This window comes from Mustelus asterias, chromosome 12 (assembly GCF_964213995.1).
Source record: "Mustelus asterias chromosome 12, sMusAst1.hap1.1, whole genome shotgun sequence".
Classification (NCBI taxonomy): domain Eukaryota; kingdom Metazoa; phylum Chordata; class Chondrichthyes; order Carcharhiniformes; family Triakidae; genus Mustelus; species Mustelus asterias.
In genome coordinates, this window is record NC_135812.1 from 17,617,230 (window position 1) to 17,642,575 (window position 25,346).

At 39.6% G+C, this 25,346-nt stretch overlaps 1 protein-coding gene across 4 annotated transcripts in view; it reads left to right on the forward strand.

Moving 5' to 3' along the window:
• taok1a (TAO kinase 1a) overlaps positions 1-25,346 on the forward strand; it is a 156,687-nt gene that overhangs the window by 65,967 nt on the left and 65,374 nt on the right. For all 4 annotated transcript variants that reach the window (XM_078224842.1, XM_078224843.1, XM_078224845.1 and 1 more), the window contains exons 2-3: positions 11,690-11,913; positions 17,556-17,627. In XM_078224842.1, the coding sequence (XP_078080968.1) occupies positions 11,782-11,913; positions 17,556-17,627 (204 nt within the window). In that variant the 5' untranslated portion in view covers positions 11,690-11,781. The remainder of the gene's footprint in view (positions 1-11,689; positions 11,914-17,555; positions 17,628-25,346) is intronic.

Sequence of the window (25,346 nt, forward strand, 5' to 3'; positions counted from 1 at the left end):
CTGAAACCAGAACAGAGGATACTGGGAAAACTCAGCAGGTCTGCCAGCATCAACCATTCCTGAAATGATACTGGCAGACCTGCTGAGTTTTTCCAGTGTCCTCTTTTGGTTTTATTCTCATTACCTTTCTGATAGCGATTAGATACAACAGAGTGGTTTGATAGACCACGTCACAAAGCAACCAGTCAACCACATTTCTGTTGGTCTGGAGTCGCATATAAACCAGCCAGAGTATGAACAGCAGATTTCCCCCTCTAGGAAATAATTGAACCAGATAGATTTTTACAACAGTAAGTTGTTTGATGGTCACCATTACTGATACCAACTTTTTAAAATTATTTAATATAAATTCCCCAGCTGTTGTCATGGGATTGAACTCCTCTCTCTCCCTTAGTTTCTAGATTACTTTCTAAGTGTGCATTGATCAAATGTCTGAATATCTTAAAATTGGGTGACATCTATTAAGTATTTGCTAAGTTTCACTATATTGACTGTTATCCTCCAACTTTTACTTAATCACATGCTTGCATACATATTGCTAAATCTGCTGAGAAGGTGGTAGGTATCAAGACAAAAATGTGTGTTTGACATGTAGTATAGAAAAACAACACACCAGTCAAACACGACTGGGTTTTTATTTGTAATTGTGTAGAGTTGTAACCTCATTAAACAGACACTATAACAGACTTATTTTAAGTTTGAGGAGCTCATGTATTTTTGTCTGAGATTGAGAATATCCAATCTTACCTCACTGAGACAAGAAATAAGACATAATTCTGCTTTTACCTTATCCAGAGAAAGTTCCCTCAGGCCAATGAAGCTACTCTCAATTTGGGAAAAAGCCCTCATTGAAAATACGAGAATCAATTTTGAGGGAATAGACCACCTGTAGAGAGATGGCCCATTTAATTTAGTTTCAGTCCCTCTGGTAATGCACAGTGCATGTTGCCATGCATTCACACCTGCCCTTTATTAAATGGTTGGTTCCACAATTTTACCCCTCAAACTCACAGTGGAAGATGTAGAGGTTCTGTTCTGAGATATAGCCTGTAGGTGTTTCACACAGATATGTTGTGGGAACTACGCTGTGCACTAAGAAAGGCAAACAAGATCTTGAGGATGTAATGTATCTTTTCAAATAAGACTTTTTATTCACCAGGGCATGGAAAGATTACTCTTTACTGCATTTGATGATTCAGTGAGTTAGTTATAATAAAAAAAAATTTTGTAAATTGAATGCATTGGAAAATATTCATTTTTAATACTCCCTTTTGATCCAGTTTATGGCCATGCCAGCTGAAGAACCTAGAGTCTCATTTAGATATTTCTTCATTCGCTCTCATCCTTTTTATCATTGGTACACTTAGCTGCTGAATCCTATAACGGGCATTATTTTTGTCTTCAATTTTTGAATGCCAGAGTATTTATTTATTGTGCAAGGCCTTTGTTGCTTTTGTTGTTACATGATTGAAAAGATTGGTGAACTTGTCACTGAAACTTACTGTATATATCGAGTTCTTATGCTAAATGTTTCAAAATTGAGTGGAACAAAAGCATTATGCTTTTAATTAAAGCAGCTATAACACTGCAGCAACTGCTTAATTCACAAATTGAAATCTAACTTGATGTGACATGCAATCTAGATTTCTTCTTGAAGATGGAAGAATCAGTTAATGTAAATTTTATATCAGTTGCAATTTAATTAGAACTTGCGAGCCGTACAGGCAAGTTGCTCGGTTTTAGTTTTAAGGTATCATCTTTGTAAAGACTGAACTGTGCACGAAGTTGACTGCACATTTCTTTAAAAATTATAATTAATTCTCAACCTACTTCTCTATACTTGTATTTGGTAGAATAACGATATAATTGAAAGGTTTCAGAGCACAAATGCATTTCCTGGCATATATTGCACGTTACACCCAGTCCACATCTGAATCACAGAAAAGAATTGAACTAAATTAAAAGACAAGATGGGGCTGAAAGGAAAAAATGGTGTGTAATGAGGGAGGGGGGGATACATGCATGAAAATACAGACAAAAAGTTACACACTTTGATTAGGACAAAGGGTTGACGATTGACTCGTCAAATGTACAGATGCTTTATTTTGTCTTGGTGTGTACGTTGTGAAAATGTTGAACATGATCCACAGATGAAAATCTACATAAAGTTGCATTGTTGTGAGCTGTAAAGGCCTCCTTGTAGCTTCAGGGAATTAATTTGAATATATATATATTGTTTTAAAATCCAAGCATGGTATGTGAAATGTTGATGTTGATGAAAGGAACTTTCTAAATTGCTCATTTATTTAGTCAATCAATTGTAATCATTAAATTTTAAATCAATCTTGTATTTTACTTTTCACAAGAAAATTCACAGCTGTTGTACTGAGTGATTGAGTTTTTAAAGAAAATATCTGATTTCATAAATTTGAAATTACCTATAAGTGAGAAAAATTGGTACTTTGCTATCTTTACATTTTAAGTACATTCGTTAGTTGGAAATTTTCTGGGAGGACTGAAATGTATAGAATGTATTGTGCAATTGTGTAATAGATGACATTTTATTTTTAACACAAAATAGAATATATTTGTGATGCAATTTTTGGCCCAACCTGGCACGTGCAAGTACATTGCTGAAACATTGAGACAGCAATGTGACATTAAATTTTTTTAAAAAGTTGTTTAAAAGGAAGTTGAAACCAAGATGTCATCTGTGTATGGCAACAGATGTGGCTTTGTACAGAAATGCAAACATACTTTGGAAAGGAAGTATGGTCCTAAAGTAATTGAATGTACTGATCGCATCCGATTACTAGTTTCCATTATTACTTGAACATGCATTTTACGGCAGATCGTTTAAACTATGCATTTGGCTTCGGAGGTGAGCAAAGTTTGCAATATTAATGTGCAAGACTCGGAATATATACTACAAACCTTTTAAAATTTAAAAGTAAAATTAAAAAGTTCCCTAATAGTCTGTAGCATTTTTAATGATCGAATAATGCTCTTCATTATCAAAACTTTCTTCAATATTTCATGCCAGTTCTCAGAACCTAGCATATTTTCTTCACACTCCACCTGTTAAACTCTGATGATTGAGGTGACGCCAATGCTATTGGTGATGTTAGGAAATGATTTAATTACAGGGTAATGGAAAAGTTGCCAAATGTGTACATTTTCAAACTTTAAAAGATTTGGCTTGTACTTTAGTTTAAGTTTATTTATTAGTGTCACAAGTAGGCTCACATTAGGACTGCAATCAAGTTACTGTGGGCGGCACGGTGGCACAGTGGTTCGTACTGCTGCCTCAGAGTGCCAGGGACCCGGGTTCGATTCTCGGCTTGGGTCATTGTCTGTGCAGAGTTTGCACATTTTCTTCGTGTCTGCGTGGGTTACCCGAACAGGTGCTGGAGTATGGTGACGGGATTTTTACAGTAACTTCATTGCAGTGTTAATGTAAGCCTAGTTGTGACACTAATAAAGAAACTGTGAAAATCCCCTAGTCACCACACTCCGGCGCCTGTTTGGGTACACTGAGGGAGAATTTAGCATGGCCAATGCACTTAATCAGCACGTCTTTCGGACTGTTGGAGGAAACCGGAGCACCCGGAGGAAACGCGCACAGACATGGGGAGACCGTGCAGACTCCTCACAGACAATGACCCAAGCTGGGAATCGAACCCGGGTCCCTGGGGCAGTGAGGCAGCAGTGCTAACCGCTGTGCCAACGTGTCATGTATTTAGGGAACCATTGTTACTTGGACACTATTTTACAGCAAGCTTCAATCACTGTGTTGCAAACGTTGCCAGCACGCTGCCTACATTACTTCAAAACGTGAGCCATCTGATGTGTCCAATCTTGATGGAGGACTTTCCATATTTTTTCAAGTGAGATTGTGTTTTGCACGAGGAGATGTGTTGGTGGTGGTTGGAGTAAGGAGTGCATGACTACTTCTGTTGGTAAAAGTGAATGTCCTAGGTGTTGCAAACATTTTCAAGGCTTCCCTGGTGGCATCATTAACAATTTCAATCAATTATGTTGGATAAATTCTGTGATCCTTGAGATCCCTAAACAGAAAATTTCAAACCAAGGATATAAGCCTGTTAATTATTATGAATAATGACACTGTACATCCCAAAGTTTTCTGCCCTAATATGTGGAACTTATTCGTACCCAAAGGAAACCACTTCTTTGAGCTAACAAATGACAGGATTATCAAGCTTTTCCAGGGCCACTATTGGATGTTTTTGGCTAGAAAGGGACCAGCTGCCTCTGATGAACTTGCAGAGAAAATAACCAGGGAGCATATGTCTGATTTGATTTGTACAATACTTGATTAATCTGTGTAAACTAAAAAAGTGCTTTTAGTTTCACCATTATCAAATTACTTGAATTTGATTTCTAATTGTTCATCAATTAGTGGTGCACCCAGTATTCGTTTTGTGTTCTATATTATTCATGAGAACAAAGAAATGACAGACCTGAATTTAAATGTTTTTTTGTACTGGTCATGTTTTTCTAAACCTGTAAAATGGTACAAAAAGATAAATGTTCTCAAGTCAATAAATTGAAAAGAAAAACAGAAGTGCTAACTTCTCATAGTTCTGTGACCACAGTCTAAAGAGGATTTTTAAAGAACTTGACACGAGTGTAACAAAATGCAGTGGGCCACCTGGAACCTCCTGCAGTGCAAATGCTGGATCAGCATAGTGAGCATTCTTCTGAGAGTAAAAATTACACTTACTGATGACATTTGCCAAACAATAAAGCCAAACAGAAGTGGAGTCAGTAAGGAAGCCAAAGAATAATCCCCTCAGCTGTCTTCCTGATTGTGCCATGTGACTTTATGTCATACTGGCAGCTCACTCTACCAGCCAAATCAACAGATGTATGGAGAACTGCATGTTGGGATAGCAGCAGTTGTTCTTGAACAACAGTGTCCTTTTTGTAAAAAGCCACGCTGCGAAAGGATGCAACAACGTGACATCATCTTATCCCAAGAACATTCCTTCACTGTTCTTGGTTTTACTGTGTTTAAAACCTCCTCCCCCATCGTTTCAAATCCAGACTAAGATCATATTGTCTATTGTTCAGCAAAATGCTTGAAGTATTTACTGTATTTTTATTAATAGAATCAATGAGTGCAGCTCTCATACTCCCTGGTCTGTGAGCATTTCATCATGCAGTATTGTGCAGTTTTGATGAATGCCATATAGGTTTTGAGGGAAAAGGTTACTGTCTAGAAATAAATTCCAATGACCACCATGTAGCCCTATATGTATGTGAAGAATAATGAGAATAAATTAGAATTAAGGTTTTGGAATATTTTGTGCAAGTGGTTTAAGATAATTGAATATTAAATATAACTGAAAAATCAATGGCCTCTTAATATGTAGGCCATTTAAAAACAGTTAACTTTGTTGCATTGCTTTTGCTGCAGAAGTTGATGTAATTTAGACTTGGGTACATGCATGTTAGACTTTAGAAAGCTGTTTGAAATGTACGCAAAAAGCATGTTACAAGGTTTTATTGATCTGTTTTATGTTTGCCAAGGGGAGAGAGTCATACATTTGCCTTAATGGTTGAATTACACTGGTGAGCTTTACTTACTACATTGAATAGCTGATACAATTTGATTAAACTTGATAAATATTGAAGATGTAGTTGCTTTGAATTAAGTAGAAAAGGTTGGAAATTCCTCAGGTGGCTTAGTCGTTAAATGCTGGGTTGATACAGAACTGAGTTGTGTGCGCACAACAAGTTTCCCTGATTTGTCATGAGCTAGGCAAAACTGATCCATGGAGAACATTATAGTTGACATTGGTGCCCTTGACCAGGAAAGGGGAAAATCATTGAACTCATCACGTGATTTTTGTCGGAGATGATTGTGCATGAATGTAGCGTGAGAAGAAGCTGACTTTGGTTGTGATACTTCCCATATTATCAATTAGACAGCCAGAACTTGCTGTGTAAGCTAATTATCATGTTTCAAATTTTCTTTACATTTTTTCCACAATTGGGAAATGGAGAAGCGCTACTTTTAATGTTGGTTTTTGTAAGCTAAGTGTATGGAAAAGCCTGAGGTACTCGATTGTTTAAAAATGCTAATGAGCTGATGCTGATAAATCTTTATAGCCTGTAAATAATTAATTCATCAGACTGTCAGCAATCAAAAACATCTTGTTTGAAGCTTTAGGTTGTGGTGAAGGGAGTGGGTCTTTTTGAAGCAGGAAAGCTGCAAAGGTTTGTTAAAGGGCATGCTGTGAATGCTTTTGATCTTAGATGAGGCAAAGAAATTAGAAATGGTGAAAGATAATTAGAAGCCATCTTATCTAGGTCAAGTAAAATGGCACACTTTGGGGTCAAATAAAGTGTCTCTGTATTACAACACATTTTGCAGGAATATAAAAGGAGTGAACCATTTGGCCCCTTGTGCCTTGTCAGCCTTTAAGTGGGATCATAGAATAGTTGCAGCACAGAAGGAGGCCATTCAGCCTGGAGCAACTCAGCTAGTTGAACTCTTCTCTCTCTCTCTCTCTCTCCTTCCCACCACCACCTCTCCACCTCTCTTTCCCCCCCCCCCCTTCCCCATATGTGTTTTCTTTGTGCTTAGCTAATTTCCTTATGAAAGCCCCGATTGTACATGTCTCCACCAGACTCTCAGATAATGCTTTCCAGATCCCTAACCACTGACGAAGTAAAGATTTTTTCCTTCTGTTGCCATTTTTTCTTTGGCCAACCACCTTAAACCAGTGTCTTCTGATCCTTGACCCTTATGCCAATGGAAACAGTTTCTCTCATCTATTCTGCCTGGACCTTTTCATGATTCCTATCAAATGTCCTCTCAATCATCTACAAGGAGAGCAGCTCCCAACTTCAATCTATCCACATAACTGAAGTCCCTCACCCCCGGGACCATTCTTGTCGACCTTTTCTGCACCCTCTCTCAAGCCTTCACGTCCTTAAAGTGCGGTGCCTAGAATTGGACACACTACTCCAGTGCAGGCTGGTTTATTAATGTTCATAACTTTTATTTTGTATCCTCCGCTTCTATTTATATATCTCAGGATCCTGAATGTCATTTTAAACTCTTTCAGCTGCTTTGCCATATTCATTGATTTGTGCACATATGCCCCCAGGTATACTTATCTGGCAGGGGTGAAACCATCATGCAGGGGACGTGGCTAATCATTGCACGTGGGGTGTGCTGACGCCTGTGATCGTGGGTTTCCCGGAGTAGAGTAAGCGATTAGGGTAGCCAATGAGGTTAAACCAAGGCTTAACATGATGCAATTTTTCAAAGCCATCTCAGCCTTTTGGCTAAGATGGAGCATTAGATCAAACCTTGGAGGGGGTGTAAGGCCTCATCCTGCCAGCTTGGATCTTGTTTGATCAAACCCAAGATCAGATGTATATCCTTGTCTTGTCAGCTTGGATCTAGTTTGTCCCTCATGCAGGGACTCTGGACTTGATTAGCTTTTTTGATTAGGAATAAAGTACCCCCAGATGAATTCCTCCTTGCAACCCTTTGATATTGTATTGGCTTTCCTTGTTTTGCCGAGCACAATATACTACTTCACACTTATCTGCATTAAATTTTAACTGCCACGTGTCCATCCATGGAGTGGAAATCTGCAGATTTCCACTCCACCTGACGAAGGGGCAGCGCTCCGAAAGCTAGTGGCATTTGCTACCAAATAAACCTGTTGGACTTTAACCTGGTGTTGTTAGACTCCTTACTGTGTTTACCCCAGTCCAACGCTGGCATCTCCACATCATGACTACTTATAGATGTTGCCAGACCTGCTGAGATCTTCAAGCATTTTCTCTTTTGGTAATTTTTCATTCCAGTTTACCTGGGACAGGTCCATTCTTAACAGAAATTAGCCCTCTGCCAATTAAATATTTTTACTCCAGAATGCTGCTTTATCTTTTTCATAACTAATCTGATCCAATGATACCGTGATCACTGTTAGCTAAATGTTCTTATATTAACACTTAGTGCATTTGAACCCACCTCCCCCAGAAAGCAGTGGGGGTTGGGTTACTTAATTTATTCAAGTTTGAGTTAGATGGATTTTTCATAGACAAGGGAGCCAAGGACTATGGTGTGCAGACAAGAAAGTGGAGTTGAGACCACAATGAGATCAGCTGTGATCTTATCAAATGACTGAGCAGGCTTGAAGGGCCGAACGTTCCTATGAACTTTATCCCCCAATACCCAAAGCAATAATGCCTCCTTTCTTGTCAATAAAAATCTCTGAACATGTTTCAGGTACTTTTTCCGTTCTCTGGCATTTAGACTATTATCCCAGTCTGTATTAGGACCATTGAAGTGTTCCATTATCACTACTATATAGATTTTGCACACCACTGTCACTTCCCTGAAAATTTGCTCGTCTATCTTTTCCACTAGTTAGTTGCATATAGAACGCATCCAATAATATAATGGTATCTATATTGTTTCTTAACTGTAAACAAATAGCTGCTTTCCTTGACTCTGCCAGGACTGTAATATTCTTCTTAATCATTGCAGCCTCCTCTCCTCCTCTTCTCCATCTTTCCTGAGAAACTTGTATTCAGAATATTTAATGCTCAGCCCTGCCTTTTTTTGTTGAAACAAGTGTCCATTATCCCTATAAATGATATTCCCATGAGGCTATTTGAGTTGTAGATCACTAGCTCTAATTACTGCTCTTCATGCATTAGCATACATGGACTGTAAAACCCAATTTAAACTTTATTGCATAGTTTATCTGTGGCCTAATAGCATAGACACATCTCCTTTTCCTCTATATTCCTTAATATCTTTGGTTAACAAACATTTATCAATAATAGATCAATCATCACTATTGTTTGTGGAAGAGAGCAAATGCATGTAGAACTATTTTGTAACATCACTTCCCAAAAGCCTGGCTTTGATATTTAAAGTTAAAGTTTAGTTATTAGTCACAAGTAGGCTTACATTAACACTGCAATGAAGTTACTGTGAAAATCTCCTAGTCGCCACATTCCGGTGCCCGTTCGGGTTCACTGAGGGGGAATTTAGCATGGTCAATGCACCTAACCAGCACGTCTTTGGATTGTGGGAGGAAACTGGCAATTTCACTAGTGCTTGATAACACACTCCTCCTCCTCCTTTAACCTGGGTTAGATTTCCGGCTTGGGTCACTGTCTGTGCGGAGTCTGCATGTTCCTCGTGTCTGCGTGGGTTTCTTCCGGGTGCTCCGGTTTCCCCCCTCAGTTTGAAAGACGTGCTGGTTAGGTGCATTGGCTATGCTAATGCTTTGCTACAGTTGTGTAGAGCATTGGTGGAGTAGTGTGTGCAGTTTTGGTCTCCTTATTAAAGATGCAATGTAAATGTATTAAAGGCAATTCAGAGAAGGTTCACTTGACTGACACCCAGGTTGGGGTTATCGTGTGTAGAAAGGTTGGACAGGCAGGGCCTGTATCCATTGGAGTTCAGAAGAGTGAGCGTTGATCTTATTGAAGCGTACAAGATCCTGAGGTGGACTTGACAAGATGGATGCTGAAAAGATGTTTCCCCTTGAGGGAGAGATAAGAACTAATGGACAGTTTAAAAATAAGGGATCTCGCATTAAGATTGAGAGTAGAAGATTTTTTTTCTGAGGCTTGTCTCTTTGGAATTCTTCTTAGAGAGCACTGGAAGCAGGATCATTGAATACCTTAACCTGGTGTTGAGACTTCTTAAAGTCCAACAGGTTTATTTGGAATCACGAGCTTTCGGAGCACTGCTCCTTCATCAAAGCTCGTGATTCCAAATAATCCTGTTGGACTTTAACCTGGTGTTGAGACTTCTTGCTGTACTCGCCCAGTCCAACGCCGGTATCTCCAGATCATGAATACTTTAAGGCAGAGATAGATTGACTGCCTTGTTAGTTAGGCATCTAAGGACATCTAGGATAGGCAGAATGTGGAGTTCAGGCCACAGAGATTCACCATGATCTTATTGATTGGCTGAGCAGGCTAAGGGGCCCTCTTCCCAATTGGTATGTTTGTATAAGCTTTGATCCATCTTCCTACTTCCCTGCTCACCATAGATTTCTAATTTCCCCTCTCCAGAAATGTTTTGGTGAGCAGGTGGGAATACAGTCTAAATGGGGAATTATTAGGAGTTGAGGGTAAATTAACAAAGGGATTTAAGTGTCCAGTTATTAAAAGCTAGCTTTCAGACACACAGTGATCTAAAAGAAAAGTGCTGCTTTAGCAAAGTGGCTTGATTTTGTATAGAATGTAAAATAAAGGAAGTGCGATTGCAGTTTAAAGAGCAGTGATCAAGCCCTGTTTACAATATTGTGGCAGTTTGGATATCCCATCTTCAAAAGTATTTGGCCCTGGAAAAAGTCCAACAACAATTCACTGGAATGAAAACTAGGATGATGGGGGGGGGGGTTAGTCTATGGTCATCTGGGACTATGGTGACTTTAACTTTGATCTGGGATGAAGGAATTGAACTATGATGAGACTGGTGAAGTTGAGTTATATTCGCTGCAGATAATGTTAAATGATTTGCTCAAGATATTTAAAATAAATTTGACAGGGTAGATAGGCTTTGGTAGAGTAATCCAGAACATAACCTTAGAATGTGAGCTAAACCACTGAAATCAATTATAACTTTTCCTATAAGAAGTAGCAAGAATGTGAAACTGTTCCAGAGGTCACAGTCAAAATCAGTTGAAGTGTTTGAAAGGAAAGAGAGATAGAAGGCAAGTAATGCTTGATTGGATGAATGGCAGACCCTGTTCCTGTGCTTCTCAGTGGGTGCCTTTCACTATGAATATCCTGTTTGTACTGAATAACAGATTTCAAAATATGTATTAGTCAGTTAAAGGCACTCCTAGATCCTATACAACAGTAGTTTATACTTTGGAAATGTGTATGTACAAGGAGGTAGAAGTTAAACTTGAGCTATATAAAGCCCTGGTTAAATCATATTAGCAGTACTTTGAGCAGTTCTGGGCACCACACCTTTAGGAGCAAATGTTGATCTTGGCAGGCAAGCAGCATACTTTTACCAGAATATTACCTGGATTTTAAGGATTAACTTAGGAGAGATTAGACAAAGTCAGGTTGTGTTCTTTGGAGTTTATAAGGTTAAAGGAGTGTTTTGATTAAGGTTTTTTGGATATTAAGGGAATCGGTGTTTGGGAGTCTTGGACTCTAGGGTTGAGGGAGTGGTCTAAAACTTAGAACAAGATTTTTCAGGAGTGACATTGGGAAATACTACATACAAATGGATGGTGAAAATTTAGAATATTTTGCAAATTACAATTGATGGTTGATGATTTTTAAATCTGAGATTGATAGATTTTTGTTATCCAGAGGTATTAAGGGATATATATGGCAAAGATGGATATATGGAAATAGATTGCAAATCAGCCACAATCTCAATGGTGGAGTGGACTTGAAGCTCCTTCTGCTCCTATGTTCCTATTTGACTAAATTATTCTATTATACAGACAAAACCACATTGTTATCCATGTTTATGGAATTTCTAAATGACCAGATTCTGGTTAACTTGTGAGTTCATGACGACGTGAAGAAAATTTCCTTTTTATCAGTTTCATTTGCTACAAGTAAAATAGGCTGCCCCCCCCCCCCCCCCCCCCATCTTAAGAGCATTCAGAGGGTTTGCAAATTCAATAATTAACATTTTTTTCTTTTTCAGTTGTCCATGTTCAAGAGACGTCATTGATGCAAATGCAGCAAGAATTAAGACGGTGTGCACCCAGATAGTCAGACGGCTGACCCCACAGTAGGATGCCGTCAACCAACCGAGCAGGAAGCCTAAAGGACCCAGAAATAGCAGAGCTGTTCTACAGAGAAGATCCTGAAAAGCTGTTTGTGGATTTACGAGAAATTGGCCATGGCAGCTTTGGAGCAGTTTATTTTGTAAGTATGCTTTTTAAAAAAGAATAATAAACTTAGTTATTTGAATCACAGAATAGTGTCAGCACAGAAGGAGGTCATTCAGCCCATTGTCTCGGCAGGCTCTCTGAGCAGTGCACCTTGTGTCATTCCCCCTTTTATCATTCTGGACTTAACTTTACAATTTAAATATAAATTTTAATGAACATAATTTTAAAAATTGCCTCCCTATTTCATATCTTAATCGAAAGCTCATATAGTTTTGCCATGTCGACTATTTTGCTGTATATCCAAGTTTATGGCAATTAAATACTAAAATTGCATTAATGCCTATGCTAAAGTGGTTATAAGTGTACTGAGTCTTTGTATTTTCAGTTAAAATTATTGGAATGCATCCAATTTCATTTACAGAAGCAAAAAGAATCCTAATTTGCGGCACGGTAGCACAGTGGTTAGCACTGCTGCTTCACAGCTCCAGGGTCCCGGGTTCGATTCCCGGCTCGGGTCACTGTCTGTGTGGAGTTTGCACATTCTCCTCATGTCTGCGTGGGTTTCCTCCGGGTGCTCCGGTTTCCTCCCACAGTCCAAAGATGTGCGGGTTAGGTTGATTGGCCAGGTTAAAAATTGCCCCTGAGGTGCGTAGGTTAGAGGGATTAGTGGGTAAATATGTGGGGGTAGGGCCTGGGTGGGATTGTGGTCGGTGCAGACTCGATGGGCCGAATGGCCTTCTTCTGCACTGTAGGGTTTCTATGATTTCTATGATGATTTCTAATTCTCAATGTCCTCATACCAGTAGGCATTTTCATTTTGGTTAAATGAAATGAGATAGAGGGAATGTATGTGTGGAGCCAGATGAGGCGGGTGAGGTCCTTAACGAGTACTTTGTATCAGTATTCACAAAGGAGAAGAATGTGGTTGATGGTGAGTGTAGAAAGCAGGATGTTGACATTCTAGGACATGTTGAGATAAAAAGAGAGAAGGTATTGGAGGTTTTGAAAAACATTAAGGCAGACAAGTCCCCAGGGCAGATGGGGTTTATTCCAGAATACTGAGAGGGGCGAGGGAAGAAATTGCTGAGGCCTTGGCCAAAATCTTTGTATCCTGTTTAGCCACAGGCAAGGTACCAGAGGATTGGAGAGCAGCTAACATTATTCTTCTGTTTAAGAAGGGCAGAATCTGGGAAATTACAGATCTGTGAGCCTTAGCTCAATGGTGGGGAAATTATTGGAGAAGATTCTTAGGAACAGGATGTATTCACATCTGGAAGAGAAGAGGCTTATTAGCGATAGGCAGCATGGTTTTGTGAAGGGGAAGTTATGCCTCAAACTTCTTTGAGGAAGTGACAAGGAAAATTGTTGTATACACGAACTTTAGTAAAGCCTTCGCTAAGGTTCCTCATGGCAGGCTGATACAGAAGGTGAAGTCATGTGGGATCAGAGGTGAGCTGGTAAGATGGGTACAAAACTGGCTTGGGCATAGAAAGCAGAGAATAGGCGTGGAAGGGTACTTTTCTAACTGGAGGCCTGTGACAAACTGTGTTCCATAAGGATCAGTGCTGGGGTCTCTTTGTTTGTAATATATATAAATGATTTGGAGGAAACTGTAGGTGGTCTGATTAGTAAATTTGCAGATGATACAAAAATTGGGGTGAAGTGGATAGTAAGGAGGATTGTCAGAGGATACCGCAGGATATAACTCGGCTGGAGACCTGGGCCAAAAGATAGCAGATGGAATTTAAACCGGACAAATGTGAGGTGATGCGATTGGGAAGGTCTACTGCAGAAGGAAAGTATACAGTAAATGGTAGAGCCCTAAGAAATATTAACATACAGGGATCTAGACGTGCAGGTTCACAGTTCCCTGAAGGTGGCAACTCGGGTGGATAAGGTGGTCAAGAAGGTGAATGGCATGCTGGCCTTCACCGGTCTGGGTGTTGAGTATAGGAATTAGAAAATCATTTTGTAACTGTATAAGACTGATTAGGCCGCATGTCGAATATTGTGTACAATTCTGGTCACCACACTACTGGAAGGATGTTGATGCATCGGAAAGGGTGTAGGATGTTGCCTGGTTTGGAGGATATGGACTATGATGAAAGGTTGAACAAACTTGGATTGTTTTCATTGGAGCATTGGAGGATGCGGGGGGGACCCGATAGAGGTTTACAAGGTTATGACAGGCTTGGATAAAGTGGATAGTCAGAGTCTTTTTCCCAGGGTCAAAGGGTCAATTTCTTGGTGACCTAGGTTGTAAGTGAGAGGGGGAAAGTTTAAAAGAGATGTAAGGGGCAAGTTTTTCAGACAGAGGGTGGTGAATGCCTGGAACGTGCTGCCGAGGGAGGTGATGGAAGTAAATTCTATAACATTCGAGGCATCTGGATAGATGCATGTACAGGCAGGGAATAGAGGCGTGAAAATATTAGATTAGAGAGACATCAGTGTCGGCACAGACTTGGTGGGCAGAAGGGCCTGTTCCTGTGCTGTACTGTTCTTGTAACTAAAGCAGGTTCTTGCAGTATGATTTTGTTTCTTTTTCTATGATATGCAATTTGTCTACCTCTGAAATCCTTTTCCTTTTTGTTGGATTTCAGCCCCAGGTCCTTGTTAACTTTGAGTTCTGTTAAGAAACTGGTTTGTTACTGCAGAAACTTTTCCTCCTCGCCATCTTTTTTTATTTTTCTAGAAATCCCAGTGGAATTTTAATCCTTGTATTAACTCGCCAAAGTCTTGCTGCCATTCACACTGGCGGGATCTTGTGGTCCCACCGATGGTGCATCCCCGCCAGGGGTTTCCCAGCAGCAAAGGATGCGTTTAACGGGAAATCCTGTTGACAGCAGCGGGACTATAAGATCTCACCACCAGTGAGTGGCGTAGCATGCCATCTCCCCATTCTGTGGAGAGGAAGAAAAATAATGCCCTGTATGTAGCATAGAAGGTCGAGATACCAATGGTTGACTGTTACCAAACACTTCATTGTACACATCATCAACACATTTTAGCACTTGGACCTCTCTGAAAGGCCTCGGTTGTTTATTTTTAAAAATCAGTACATCAGCTTGTCTGAAGTGTTTAGTGAAGGCTCCTACGTTACAAACTGTAATTTGGCATAAGTGCCAGTGCTCAGATGTCAAGGGCAGCATTTAAAACGACTTTGTTTTTTCCATATGAAATGCAAAAGGTAATTATCAATTTCGTGCATATTTTTTCTGAGATAAGACTGCAAGGCATTTTAAAAGATTGAGTTACAAGAAATGATCACGTGTAGGCAGTGCTCAAGTAGCATTAAGTGTAAAATGTTTAATTAACTTGACTTAATTGATTACCATCAGCTTTGAGTTTCCAAGGCTGGAACAACCACATGAACTCAAAGCAGAGAAACCATTGGCGGCGCACTGCACTACATGAGGGAGGAACGGTTCCTGGAAAGTATACTGCATAGATGGACAACTCACATCGAGACACGATTAGTGCGACCTAAGGAAGGAAACCATTTACTAAAATGATAGGAAGGTGCAGAAAACTCTTGGTGAGGGGGGAAAATGACTGAAGTTGCCTGATCTATATACAATGCTGAATACATGCAGATATGAATGGTAATATGTAGGTTGCTCCACCTCGATTGAGGTCTATAAAACTGAATAAAGTTCATGAACAATTAAACGACTTGGCCTGATGGGGGAACATCAGCATGAATTAATAAAGAACAGAATCTGTTTGATTAATTTATTTGGAATTTTGAGAATATTAGAGTCATAGAATCACTACAGTGCAGAAGGAGACTGTTTGGCCCATCAAGCCTTCACCAGCAGCAATCCCACCCAAGCCCCATATATCCTCATAATCCCATGTATTTGCCCTGATAATCCCCCTGACCCTAAGGGGCAATTTAGCATGGCCAGTCAACCAAAACCCCACATCTTTGGACTGTGGGAGGAAGCCAGAGTATCTGAAGGAAACCCATGCAAACTCCACACAGTCAACCAAGGCTGGAATTGAACCCGGATCCCTGGACCTGTGAGACAGCAGTGCAAATCATTGTCACCATGCAGTGAGGGCAGCAATGTGATGATGGTCCATATTAGCTAAAATACCAAGTCAGCTTTTCCACTTTTTTTATAGTGCCACCAGACCTTTTACATGGCATTGCCAGTGCATTGTCTCCATCGGGTACCATCAAATGTTAGTTTCACCAAGTGGAAGTTTGGACTTTCAGTAGCAATTTCTTGCCTCTCTGAAATCAAGTCAATCAAGATATAAAAAGTCTGAAATAAGTGTGTGGACACATTGTTGCACTTTAAGATAGTATTTGCCAGCACCATCCAAATATTTAATGATGTTTGTCAAAGAGAGTGGGCTCTAAAAAGGAGCTTTGAGTATATAATGACGTTATTGTAATCTTAGTTCTTAATTGGGAGTGAAGGCTTAGCAATTTTGATAGCCAGTATACAGATTATTCTGACACAATGGGCTGGGTTTTATGGGGTGCTGCAGTTCCCTCCCCACCTTAGCCAAAATGTTCAGAGATAATAGATGACTGACTCTGTCTCGACAACTGCCCTGCAGCAATTTAATGCTGGGCAGAGCATTAATTGCTTTAACGCAAGACTTTCACCCCTTTTTACACGAGGATGCCCCATTTTATCGGCCGGGCAGTTGAATGGATAGCAGCTCTCTAATCCCAAAAACAGTGACTTCAGGCACTCCCACTACACCAGGGAGTCCAGATAATTCTGGACTCATCGGCCTCCGTGATCAGGAGGTTGGGGGGGGGGGGGGGGGGGGGCAGGTTAAAGGATGGGATGACCTTGTGGGGGAGGGGGTGGCCTTTTTCTGACACCTGCATACCATGAACCTGCACCGCCTCAGATTTTAAAAAAAAACTGGTGATAGCAGGGTGCCACTTAAGTGTCTCATTGGCTCAAGGATGCCCTACCCACCCAACACCACTCCCGCCTCCCTGGAATTTCAAGACCAGTCACAGTGGGAGGGTTGGTCAGTGGAAGGCCAACCATTGGATTTTCTATGCCCTCCCCTCGCCTTCATAGCCTCTACCAGGGGAGCGTAAAATCCAACCCATGTTTTTACATGTCCTGATGGCAAATAGATGTTGGTTAGCAAATCTCAGTTCCTTGTTGTTTTTCCTTCTAGATGAAACATTTCACTTAGTTTTATTTTTTTCTTCCTGTTTTCTGTTCCTTTATCATTATCCCTTTTTTTGTATGTACTTGTTTTGCCACTTAATGGTGATAGCCCTTCAACCATGTTGGTTTCGTTGTGTGAAACCACTGTTTGAATTAATAAAATTTGCAATATGGTACCACTAACTCTTGCAGGTACATTTGAAATTCCAGATCCTGTTCTTTAATGTTAAGAATTCCAAAATTGTTCTAACCAAGGAAGAAAAACACAATTGAGAAATGTTAAATTCCATCAAGAGTGAAGTGGGTAATCCATTAGGACTGATTTTATTATGGATTAGTTCTTAGTTTTTAAACAGTTCGACGAAAATTGGTAGAAAGTGTTAGTCCTGCAATTTCAAAGGTCTGGCCCAAGATATTTTGTTTGGGTTGTTACTTTTGTGTTCTCTGCTGCTCTGTTACTTTTTCATATAATGTTCAATTTAGTTTCTTAAACAAACTTGGTAACGTCTGGTTTTAAATCTTATAGGCACGAGATGTTCGCACTAATGAAGTGGTGGCTATCAAGAAAATGTCATATAGTGGTAAACAGTCGAATGAGGTGTGTACATTCTAAAATATGCATGAAGCAAGGTGTGATTTTGATGTGTGTGTCGTCAGTTGCAATCAATGAAGAAATAAATGCATGTGCAGAAGAAACCTGAGGTCTGCAGAATTGTGAAGTTGATCATAAGCATTTCTAAAAATTGTAGGTACAGGTTGGGGGGTTTATGTTACGAATCTGTTTTGTCTACTCGACTGACAATGATGCATCTGAGTATCTGCAAAAGTTTGAGCTCGGGCTTCATGCACAGGCCACCATTGGAAAATGTTTTTAGACATGAATCTGGATAGAAAATTGGATTATTTAGCTAAGTTTAATTAACTTTGTTAATGTTGTATTTTTAAATGTGTTTATTATGTTGCAAACCTTATTTCACCATTAATAAATGGAGAATCTAAATTTGTATTTAGAAGAGGTTTTGAATAATTTGATTGGTTAATCCTTTTCTTAATTGGTTATTTTTGCTGACTGCCTTTTTAGATTTTTATTCTATTTTAAATTTACTCAATGGTGCTTCTAATTCTGCTTGCTGTATGTATCTTTCCTACCTGCTACTGTTTTATGAATATGGAATCAAATGCAGATATTACACAGAAATATACACATGTAATACAATACTCAATGTGACAAACAATGATCATGTTAGATGCAATATTTTAATGTCTAAAATATGTAACACATTTGATTATAAACCTGAGCTTTTTTTCTAGTGTCCTGCAGAAATTCCATTAAAAGTGGGAATTCAAAGTATATTAAATCAAAAAGCTTCTTATCAGTTACTTTTAGGGTTATGAAATTTTATGAATGCCAGTCACTTTTTCTACTTTACTTCGAATTAAGGTGTGGCATGTTTGCAGTAGTTAAAATATCTCAAGCATATATAGATATATATAATGTATATATTTAGTTTAGAGGATTTAGCCACATGCTTAAGAGAAAATGGTACCTTACCAATGCTGCATTCAAAGTAACTTTTTAACTGAAGTTAAAGTTCACCTTTTATTCTTGGCTGTAAAGATTTACAAAACTTAAATTAATCTTTCAGACTAATTATTCCATCTATCTTTGATTTAATAATATATCACAGAGTGCCTTTAACTTTCTCATAGGCTTGCATTAAGGTGAAATCTAGGTGCTAATTGAGTATAATACTGATTAGAAAGAGCTTGCACTTAACAAAAAGCATTTCACATCCTTGGGATATTGCGCAGCATCTTGTGTTCAATTAATTGAAGTGTCATAGTGTAGGAAGTCTTGTTATGCAGACAAAAAGACCTTCCAGTCTGTACTCAGCAAATGAGATAAATGGCCAGTTAATCTGGCAATACTTGAGGAATAAATCTTGACCATTGCATCATTCCTTGCTTTGTTTGACTTAATGCCAGGGGATCTTTTGTATTCACTTGAACTGGCAAACTTGGTTTAATTTTGAGTCAAGAAAACAATGCTTCCCAACAAGCAGCACACTGCATTGAACTGTCATTCTACATCATGAACTCTAGTTAAGGACTGATGCTTGTAGCCATGATCTGATTGGGGCAAGAGTGCTACCACTGAGCCAAGCTGAGGTCAGCAAAACTGTCCCTTCTATGATATAGTTTATTGAAAATTCATAGCAATTTATATAAAGCCTATAACTTCTGAGTCCTTAATCCTAATTTCTATAGCCCACAATGCATTACCAATACATATTTTCATCGTTGGGTGGTTCTCATGTTATAAATCATGCGCATCCATATCTAATTTTAGAAGTGGGTAGACTGTTCATCATGCATGGGTTTTTTGTAGGGAATCCAGAATCATTTCCCATCCTCCAGAAACATTTTTTTTTACTTAATGCCTGTATTGGCATGCATACCAAAAATAGACTCGTGCAGTACAAAGGGCAGTGAATGTTGGCCTAGTCAGTGAAGCCCACATTGCTTGAATGTATTAAAGCTCATTACTTCCACAGGCCTACATAATCTTCATCAGATGTTGGTTACTTTATATTATTTGCTTATCTTATGTCATTTTCTGTCTCTTTTGAAATCGGGAAATTGCCCATTATTTGAAATATATATTCTGTACCCAAGTAAACTCCATTATTTGCATCACTAAGACAATCTATTTGCACCTCTGTACATCTTCCAACTTCGCCTTTATATCAGTTCACCTGCTGCTGAAACCCACATTCGTGCCCGACTACCTTTTAGACTTGACTGCTCCGAGTAGGCAAATTACTCCATGGCCTTGATTTGTATTAGTACCTGATCAGTTGCTTTTTTTTTAAACCAACCTTTCGGGCAGTATCTGACTTGTGTAGCACCACCACTGGATGCCGTGGCTAAAATAAGAAGCTCCGCTTCTGCTGAAAATGAGAACACAAACTACATAGTTAGGTACCTAATTGAGTGCAAGGAAGTGAGATTTTGGCATAGCCTCCAAAAAGCTGGCAGAGGAAGGGAACAGAGTTGAATGTGCTCTTTGTCCAAGTTACAGCCCTGTAATTGATTCAGGTATAAACGTGTTATTTTTCCTCTAGAACTGTTGCATGTTGCTGCATAAAATTTCAGATCACATTTATTAAGCAAATAATTTGTTTGAAAACCTAACTCTAGGTAAAAGTGTAATAGTTTGGATCAGCCATTTTACACCGTGGCAGAATGAAGTTTTAAAAATGTCAAAACAAAGAGCACTCACGGTTAAAGGAGTAGCTGGTGGTGATGTTTCAAAAGCAACTTGTAACATGTATGCAGCTATGTTGATAGCAGACCTGGAAGATCTGTGAAAAGGGAGGTGAAAGACTAAGAGAAAAACAGTGAAACAAAAAGGAGGCATTTTTAAAACTTCCGAAAATATTACCACAGTGACCAATCTTTAAGTTGACTTGAACAAGTTCAGCTTTCTATAAAAAATAAAATGTACAAGTTTTACTACTTTTTAACTCAAGTTTGTAATTTGCTATTTGGGCAAAATGTTCCAAAATTAATGGAGGAATGCAACTTCAAAACTTAGCTAAAGTTTTCTAGTAGCTCTCTCTCTTCATGATTCTTAGTTGAATCCAATAATATATTAAAATTGACTTGATTAGATCAACCAAAGTATTGTTAACCATGCTTAGAATTGGAGCATAATGTATCATTATCAGATACGCCAATTACTGCTCCCCATGCACAAGGTATCAGTGACATATGGGCATAATTTTATTTTAAGGTAAGATACAAATACACACCACCTGTTTATAACTACCTGTTCCTGCAACACTTATGTTAATATTCATAATAGGATTATCCTTTCTTATTGGGAAGGCAGTGGCGTAGCAGTATTGTTGCTGGACTAGTGATCCAGGGTAATGCTCTGCAGACCCCTCTGCAAATCCCTCAAGAGCAAATGGTGAAATTTGAATGCAGTAAAAATCTGGAATTAAAAGCCCAATGATGACCATGAGACCATTGTGAATTGTCATTTTAAAAGCCCACCTGGTTAGCTAATGTTGAAGGAACATTGTCATCTTTAACTGGTCTAGCCTATGTGTGACTCCGGATCCGCAGCAATCTGGTTGACTCTTAAATATCCTTGGAGATGGGCAATAAGTGTTGGTCCAGCAACGCCCACATCCAATGAATGGATTTTAAAATGTGTATACTTTGCCTGACGCTAGGCCCTTTGGCTCGTTGCCTGCCAATGCTTCATCCAGAGCAGTTTTTCTTGGCAGTCTTTTCGTTGGTAGTGGTTTGCCATTGCCTTCCACTCTGGGCAGGGCGAGAAGACGGGTCCCAAGTCTACCTCAGCCAAAGTGGAAATCGACTCAACACTGTTGGCTTAATCTGAATCACTTCCAGCTAACCGCTCCAATGGATTATGTATCAGAATAATTAAACAAACATTTTATAATTGGGGAAAAATGTACCTAAACATTTTTTTACAATGGTTGATGAATAAATTGAATCAATCTCTCGATATTTTTTTTAAAAGTCAGCCATTTTTCTTTGTAAATGGCATTTCTAACATGGTTTTAAATTATATAACATAAAATTACATATTTTGCAATTCTTTTATTCTCTAAATCTCTTTTTAAGCTTGCTTCAATACCTCAATTATGGACTTGGGAATCCCAAAGTCTTCTATGAGTATATAAGTAATAAATGGGTGGTAAAAGAAAGAGTAGGGCCAATACGGGATATAAAAGTGGACTTCATATGGAGGCAGGAGACATAGCAGAGGTATTAAATGAATTTCTTTTTTATTCATTCATGAGACATGGGCGTCACTGGCTGGCCAGCATTTATTGCCCATCCCTAGTTGCCCTTAGAGGGCAATTGAGTGTCAACCACATTGCTGTGGATCTGGAGTCGCGTGTAGGCCAGACCAGGGAAGGGTGGCAAATTTCCTTACCTAAAGGACATCAGTGAAGCAGATGGGTTTTTCCGACAATCGACAATGGTTTCATGGTCATCAGTAGATTCTTAATTCCAAATATTTTTACCACTTTGCATCTGTCGTTGCAAAGAAAGACGATGCTACCCAAGCTGAGGTGGTGGCTGGTAAACTAGGAACATTTACAATTGAGGAAGTGTGAGAAAGGCTCTGTTTGCTTAAAATTGATAAGGAACCACTACTGGATGGGATCCATCCAAGACTACTGAGTGAAGCGTGTGTGGAAATTGCCGAGGCACGAATGATCTTCCAGTCTTCCTTAAACGCAGATGGTGCCGGAGGACTGGAAAAATGTGAACGTTACACTCTTGTTCTAAAAGGAGTGCAAGGACAAAGCCGGCAACCATTGACTTGTCACTTTGACTTCAGTGGTGTAGTACGGAAACTTCTGCAAAGTATAGTTCGGGACAAAATCAATAATCACTAAGCAAAGAAATCATAGAAACCCTACAGTGCAAAAAGAGGCCATTTGGCCCATCGAGTCTGCACCGACCACAATCCCACCCAGGCCCTACCCCCATATCCCTACACATTTACCCGCTAATCCCTCTAACCTATGCATCTCAGGACACTAAGGGGCAATTTTAGCATGGCCAATAAACCTAACCCGCATATCTTTGGACTGTGGGAGGAAACTGGAGCACCCGGAGGAAACCCACGCAGACACGAGGAGAATGTGCAAACTCCACACAGACAGTGACCCAAGCCGGGAATCGAACCCAGATCACTGGAGCTGTGAAGCAGCAGTGCTAACCACTGTGCTACCGTGCCGCCCAAGATGGTTCTTTTTTTGCCCAAGATGGCAAATAAAGGCAGATTATTATCTGAATATCTATTAATTGAGAGGGGAATGTGCAATGAGACCTGCAGCCAACAGGATACTACATCCCCAAGGGAACCAAGTCTCAAGAAGGAGAGTAATCCAGAAGTCCCAAAAGGGAATACCTCTGGGGAGGATGACCTACTCCCCACCCGACATACCCTCCATCTGACCCAGATAAACAAATTGCTACTGTCCTAAACTACTCAATCGAGCTAAATTAGGGTCAATGACGCACTGGAAAATGGGCCAAATGGCCAAGAAATGCTTGTTTTTCAAATTGGAGAAAGATTTGTTGTGGAGTTCCCCAGGGGTCATGTTTGGGAACCTTGTCTTTCTGATTATATTAATAACCTTGATTATGGTGTTCAGGTCATGATTTTAAAATTTGCAGATGATACGGAGATTGGAAAGGGGGATAGTCTTGAATTTCAAAAGGACATAGACATGTCAGTGGATTCGAATGACGATGAAGTTCAAGATGTGGAGATGCCGGCGTTGGACTGGGGTAAACACAGTAAGAAGTTTAACAACACCAGGTTAAAGTCCAACAGGTTTATTTGGTAGCAAAAGCCACACAAGCTGAAGAAGGGGCTTAGAGCTTCGAAAGCTTGTGTGGCTTTTGCTACCAAATAAACCTGTTGGACTTTAACCTGGTGTTGTTAAACTTCTTACGATGAAGTTCAACGCAGAGAAGTGTGATGTTTATTTTGGCAAGAGGAATTTGGGGTGACAAGATATAAAATAAAGGGAGAGACTCTAAAGGCGGTGCAGGAAAAGAGGGGCTTTGGTGGATACGTGCAGAAGTCATTGAAGATGGCAGGGCATATTGAGATCAGTTAATAAAGCATATGGTACCTTAGGCTCTATCAATAGGTGTATTGAGCACAAGAGTAAGGAGGTAATGTTGAACTTGTATAAGGCACTCGTTAAGTCTCATCTGGAGTAATATATCCAGTTCTGAGTGCCATAATTAAGGATGGGTGAAGGTATTGGAGAGAGTACAGAGAAGATTCACAAGAATAATTCCAGGGATGAAGAACTGTAGCTATGAGGATAGATTGGAGAAATTGAAACTTTTCCTTGGAGAAAAGACGACTGCGAGGAGACTTGGTAGGATATTCAAGAACCAGAGGGTACAGATTCAAGAAAATCGGCAGAAGGAGTAAAACTGATGGAAGGAAAATCTTTTCACGCAGAGGATGGTGGAGTCTGGAATGAACATCTGCAAGAGTGGTGGGAGGAGTTTTAATCGAGGTCTTCAAAAACAAATTGGATTGCTATCTGAGAACGAATGTGCAAGGTTATAGAGATATGCAGGGGAGTGGGACATGGCCGAATGTTCTTTGAAAGCCAGTGCAGATCCGATGGGCAGCAGGGTGGCACAGTGGTTAGCACTGCTGCCTGTCAGCACCAGGGACCTGGGTTCAATTCTGGCCTTGGGTGTCTGTCTGTTTGGAGTTCACACGTTCTCCATACCTCTGCTTGGATTTCCTCTGGGTGCTCCAGTTTCCTCCCACAGTCCAAAGATGTGCAGGCTAGGTGGATTAGCCATGCTAAATTGCCCTTTAGTGCCCCAAGGTATGTAGGTTGGGTGGATTAGCCATGGTAATTGTGTGGGGTTACGAGTTAGGGTGGGGGAGAGGGCCTGGGTAAGATATTCTGTCAGAAAGTTGGCGCAGACTTCATGGGCCAAGTGGCCCCCTTCTGCACTGTAGGGATTCTATTCTATGAATGACCACCTCCTGCACTGTAAGGATTTTGTGATTGATATACTTACCAGTGCAGTAAAAAAAAATTGCATTTTTATAGTAAATAAAGTAGGTATATAGACCACTGGACATCTTAAAGCGCTTTACAGCCAAAAATGTACTTTCTTGAAATGTCACTAATGTAATGTAGTGACCTCTGCCAATGATGGCAGATCAAATAAATAGGAAGTGCACAATTCCCCAGAATGCAGTAGTAGCACTTAACCTGGTCAAATTAGATGTTTTTTCCCTTTTGCCAGCAAATTTGATTTATTGCCTTTTCAACATTACTTGAAAAAAAGCTAGATGATAAAGTTCAGAAACTGAAATTTTTGGTATTTCAAAAACTGAAATTGGTTTTAAAAAATGATGACCAGATTAGCAGTGAAAGTGTGAATTAATAAACATGCTATATTACTTGTTCAGTCATTGTAAATCAAAACTCTGATGCTAAACTTTACATGTCATGAACTCCCATATTGTTATATTATAGTCTATCCTCTGACTTGCCAGAAGCAAAGGAAATGTGTAAATATGAAAGGAAAACTATTGACTTAAGCTATGTTTAAATAGAGAATGCGTGGTCAAAAGCTAGGAAGCATTTCATTCTTTGCACGCATGAATATTTAGAACTTTGTTTCTTATCTGTTAATCCTCCAATAACACAGAAATTTTTGATATTGAAAAATGCTGAGCAGTGGGTGGGTGTCTTAAGATGCTGGTCAA